Source organism: Canis lupus, chromosome 28 (assembly GCF_011100685.1).
Source record: "Canis lupus familiaris isolate Mischka breed German Shepherd chromosome 28, alternate assembly UU_Cfam_GSD_1.0, whole genome shotgun sequence".
NCBI lineage: Eukaryota > Metazoa > Chordata > Mammalia > Carnivora > Canidae > Canis > Canis lupus.
In genome coordinates this window covers 36849900-36855082 of record NC_049249.1, presented here as the reverse complement: position 1 = coordinate 36855082, position 5183 = coordinate 36849900, and the positions used below count along the sequence as shown (strand labels likewise).

The 5183-nt window shown below is 35.8% G+C and overlaps 1 protein-coding gene across 1 annotated transcript; it reads right to left on the bottom strand.

Moving 5' to 3' along the window:
• Positions 1 to 735: 735 nt before the first annotated feature.
• On the bottom strand, positions 736 to 4883 carry NPS (neuropeptide S). Its single transcript, XM_038577973.1, has 3 exons — positions 4754 to 4883; positions 4560 to 4641; positions 736 to 1616 (listed from the first exon to the last, which is right to left on the bottom strand). The coding sequence occupies exons 1-3, from the start codon at positions 4879 to 4881 to the stop codon at positions 1437 to 1439; spliced, it is 390 nt and encodes a 129-aa protein (XP_038433901.1). The 5' UTR covers positions 4882 to 4883; the 3' UTR covers positions 736 to 1436.
• Positions 4884 to 5183: the final 300 nt, after the last annotated feature.

Sequence of the window (5183 nt, the reverse complement as noted above, 5' to 3'; positions counted from 1 at the left end):
GCAGGCAGGACTTTACTAACAGATAAACCCCTTCATTGCATTTCCAGATGCTCTGAAAGAAGTTCAGTCATAGAAGGTAGGGAGGGTGGAGCTACCACTGACCAGCTGTTTAGATTTCTAAAATTGTCCCCAGAGGAACAAAGGTCAGGATCATGGGGATAGAAAGCAAAAGGACATGAGGGTCTCTAGTCCATTTTAAAGTGCATGAGGAAAAAATAAATAAATAAATAAATAAAAAATAAAATAAATAAAGTGCATGAGGACTTTTTCACCTCATCTGTGCCTATACACATAGATTGAAGTGGAAAACACAATGATTTTCTCAGTCAGAACACCCTTTAGTGTGTGCAACACACACATGCAGAATCAGACATGCATGTACACATTTATTAAAGTTAGACCTTTGAAGAAATAACACGTCAACCAATGTATTATCCTTTTAAAAGAAGTAATGTCAGGAGGCACCTAGGTGGCTCAGTTAGTTAAGCATCCAACTCTTGATCTCAGCTCAGGTCTTGATCTCAGGGTCATGGGTTCAAGCCCCATACTGGGCTCCACCCTGGGCATGGAGCCTACTTAAAAAAGAAGAGGAAGAAGAAGAAGGAGGAGGAGGGGGAAGGGGAGGGGGAGGGGGAGGAGGAGGAGAAATGTCAGGAGTTTCAGTGGAAGGAGAGTCCAGGTCTTTCCTGGAGAGGGAAGGAGTGGTCTGTTCATCAGCACAGTTTGGGGGAACTGGCTCACAAAGGACTTTCCCACCCCACAGGGCAACCAACAGTCTCTCTGTTGCAATTATTGTTACTAGCAGGGTTTCTATGTTTTAAGGTAAAAGGAAATAACAAACTTCCAAGGCAAAACAAAAATCCATGTCCAAGTATATTTGTTGGAAAGAACAGCAAGCGTTACTCCCAGAGGGTGCAGGTGATGTTTGTTTCTGGTATCAATCAATCGATTAAGGAAAATACTGTGGTAGCATGAACCTTAACTTTGGTTAATCTCACAAGACTCTCTTTGAAACTAAAAAAGCACATCCTAAAAGAATTGGCCCTGCTGAGTTATCTCAGAAAGTCATATTTAAAAGAAAAAGAAATCAGAATTATGATATTACGGTATTACAGGCAGGAAAGTAATCATACCATTGTCATTACAGTAAAAATGCTCATACTTTCTAGCCAATTTAAGATCAAAGCAAATGTGTCCATCCTTAGCCAGGGAAGTTGCTAACTGATCACATAAATAGTTTATTCTCTTGCAGGGGAAGTTTGAGGCAGGTTTACATTTTTTTAAACTCAATTTACTCCGTACTAGCTCAGAGAGAAATGATATTTAAGAATTGAGAGCACACCAATACTTAATGATAAAGATATAACTGACTTTTAGCACATTAGTCACACTCTACAAAGTTTGAAATTAATTCCCAGAGTCCTTTGCACACTTATTCATGATTTTGCTCTTCGAAAGGAAGTTTTTTTCATCCCTGTGCCAACTCCATTGCGAAAGGACCTTTTCATAAGCGTCTTCTTGAAAATTGGCTTTAGAAAATCTAGTCCCTCGCTTCTGTCCATCCTGGTTGGGCAGGTGTTCAGCAGGATGAGAAAATAATCAGATTTTCCAGACACCTGGCAATTCAGATGGGGGACGAGGGAGAGAATACAACTTTAGGGTTAAAAACTTATTTCAATAGTAACAATTTTCAAAACCTTAAGGCTATAAGTTCAATGTCTCTAACCTTTCAAGGGGGAAATTTTACGAGAACACGACATATGCTTTATCTAAATACAAAATATTATTCAGAGCTATCTACTCTCCTGTCTAATTTTTATGCTACTTATGTAAACGCTATTATTCGGGATTTGCATCATACACCATACATAGTTATCTTGTTGCTATTACTTTATAAAGAATCTTTCAAGTGGCACTAATTAGTCCTGGGAAGTTTTTAAAAATTTACTAAGAAAAAACAACCCATGATAACCAAGCTTCAGGTTTCAGTTGGAAACACTTTTTCTTCTGGGATTTGTCGTGGGCCATTTACCAAGATTCTCCACAAAGCTATCTTGCTTCTTGAACAATAGCATCTTCATCTTTTGACTTTGGTTCAGTTCCTCATCAGTGGTTTAAAGGCCCAGATAGTGGAGGGGGTACTTAGTCTTGAAAGAAGCACATGTCTGGAATCTTAAGAGCTCGATCTGGCCATCTAGAATGTGCAGTTCAATCCCCGTACTTTCCAGATGAAGAAACCAAGTAAAGAGCAGAGGGGCATGTCCCAAGAAATGGGCCTGACACAGATATCAAGTAAGAATTTTCAGCACTTGTCCTATGTCCCCTCCTCTGTGGTTTCAGAGGAAGTATAATGCTGATGAGTTACAATTCCAAGTTTCATCAATAAATGGACCAAAGATTTATCAATGATCTTTGTGGTAAATCCTTAATGTGTATCATCTCATTTTATCCTCTCAGAAAGCTCTATGGATGAAGTGATATTATCATTTCCTCAGTTTTAAATTGAGAAATTAAATGGCTTGTAGATTAAGAAGGGATTTGAGTGGAAGCACCTGACTCCAATCCATTTCTCAACACATGAGAGCAGTAAGAGGAAAAGGAGGCTGACAGGTCTTAATTGGAAAGAAACATATTACAAAGTAAAAAAAAATTACACATTTTCCTTTCCTGGGGCAGGAACACAGGCGTGGTTTCAGGTTACTTTGGAAGTTGAAAGGGGGACAAAATGAAAAAAAAAATGTTCTCTAGAATGCTTCACCCATGCCTGGATAGGTTACTGAAGGTTCCAGTAATCAGAGCACCCAGGTAAATCATTCCCGCTGGCCTCTGGAAAAATCATGAGCATTTTTTTTTTTTTTTTTTTTTTTGGACCTGGGAACAGTCAGAGGGAACTTCAGAAATATTGGTCATGGAAAACCAATCAAAACTCTTATTTGAACGCCCACGATGTGTTTTTCCTTCTGTTAATGGAGGAAATCTAAGCATAATATAATGCCATCTATTTTAAATCCCCAGCAAGGAGGGCCTATGAGTCATTTCAGGAAGGGAAGCATTCCAGTTCTTTCCAGAAATACTCGTGAGGCCACCATTGTATTGCAAAAGAAATGCATCATTTCTGATTATAAGATCCTGGAAACATCCCTAAAAAGATACCGATGTACTTCGCTGATCACTGAAGGGAGTCCTTGCCAGAGCTGACTTGTAAACAGAATAATATGGTATGTTTGCCTAATTGATGTACTTTACGAAGTTAACAACAAATACTACAAGAGCCTATACATCGTTTGTCTGTGTAATTACTCACCTTAAACAGTCAAAATGATACCGTTGCTACATGATGGAGTTATAATGAGAATGAAATTGTCACATGCAAAAATAGAAATATGGAAAATGCATGGAAAGAAGAAACATCTCATTTATAGGTAAGCCGATTTGTAAGTACATTAGAAGAAAGTACATTCTTAATTAAAAAAAAAAAGAAGAAGAAGAAGAAGAAGCCGCATACAAATGCCTCTCTTTCAACAGAAATGTCATGAATAAACCTTCGGGAAAAGAACAGAAAGTAATTAGGAAGACACTTGAGAAAATATACCAATTTATGGGTTGTGACTCATCAACTTGATCAATATGGTTGATGTCTTATAGAATCAATGACTCAATTAGTGTTGAATGCTCATAGGACTAAATCAGGAAAAAAGAAGCTAACTTAAGTAAACAAGAAAAAGAAAAATGACAGATGCAAAGATTAGTAAGAAGACCAATAATATAAACAGCTAGATCATTATGTTTGGACATATATCTATTATTTAGGATTTGTGTAGCATCTCATTATCCAAAAAATAGTTTCATGAATTACATTGATTCAGTAATTGCAGTATGCCAGGTTAAGTCTCAGTGAATACAAAATGTTATCAGGGACCACAAATATTTTAAAATATTTTAAACAAAGTATTGACATTAAAACACCTGAAATATCATGTAAAAATAGCATCAAATATTCCAAAGAAAGATGTTCATTTTCTGAATATTCTGAACAGTTCAATGATTAACATTAGAATCTCAATCAATATTCTTGAATAAACACAGGAATTAATATTTTATGTGATGTTTCATCAATATATGTCATTTTATCTATATTCTGTATTTGAAAAGTTAGCATTTTTTTAAAAATATTGGTAAATTCACTATTTTAAAAAAGTGATCTATTGTATTTGTAATATGGTTTCAATGGTTAAATGTTCACTTTGATCATGAATGCACATATGTGGAATAACTAAATTGTCATGGGCAAAACTATGCACATTTTACTTCAAAATGAATGCTTTTCCATGCAGGAGCCAACTTCTAAATATTTAAAAACAAATTTTAACAAGTCTAGCATTATTTTTGTCACATAAATGCTTCTCTTTACTAATTTTATGACTGCTTATATTTTTTTCATTGAAAGCTCTAATGAATAGGAGAAATTACTCTCTGTCACATATTTCTTGAGATTATTTTGAACATAAACACATATAAGCCATCTAGTAAAACATCAAAAATACAGGCAAAACTCTTACCTTAGAAGATGAAACTGGATAACACCAGATCACATGCATTGTAGAACTCAGCAGAAGTAGAATGAGGCTGAATTTTAATGAGCTGTAGGGTAGGGGGAAAAAAAAACCCCTAAGATTAGTTTCATTTAGGCAAGTATAAATAAAAAAATATGTAAATTCAACAGTTTTTTTTGTGGAAAAAGATAGTCTTTTACCTAATCATTTTGGATTTTCCAAAATCTCTGCAGATCAGTGGTTTTCTTGCCAAATTCCTCACACTTACTGTCAGATCCTCCTTGGGTGACCCTTTTATACCAGGAAAGTTCAGAAGTAAAAATGTCATCACGTCCCATCATATGTGACTAATTGGCTCTTTTTTTGTTCTTGTTAAGTTGGAAAAGGACAAAAACACACAGGCATTGTCATTGAGCCATCAAGGATTGACTTCATTTAAAGTTTGCCATTAAAAATGTCCTTCAGAAACATTGTCTTCTAAACTGCGTCATTGTGACATAGACAGCTAGAGGTCTCAAAAGAAACCACAAGCTTGTCCCACTTAGGGTTTAACACTTAAGAGGGATGGCATTATTTTGAATGTCCTAGCATCATGTTTCAGAAACTAACACAAAATCCTTACAAGAATAA

Coding starts and splice junctions, on each gene's coding strand:
- NPS (XM_038577973.1), bottom strand. CDS start 4,881: ATGACATTTTTACTTCTGAACTTTCCTGGTATAAAAGGGTCACCCAAG. Junction 4,642..4,753: donor GGAAAATCCAAAATGATTAG/GTAAAAGACTAT, acceptor CCTACCCTACAG/CTCATTAAAATTCAGCCTCA. Junction 1,617..4,559: donor ATCCAGTTTCATCTTCTAAG/GTAAGAGTTTTG, acceptor CTGAATTGCCAG/GTGTCTGGAAAATCTGATTA.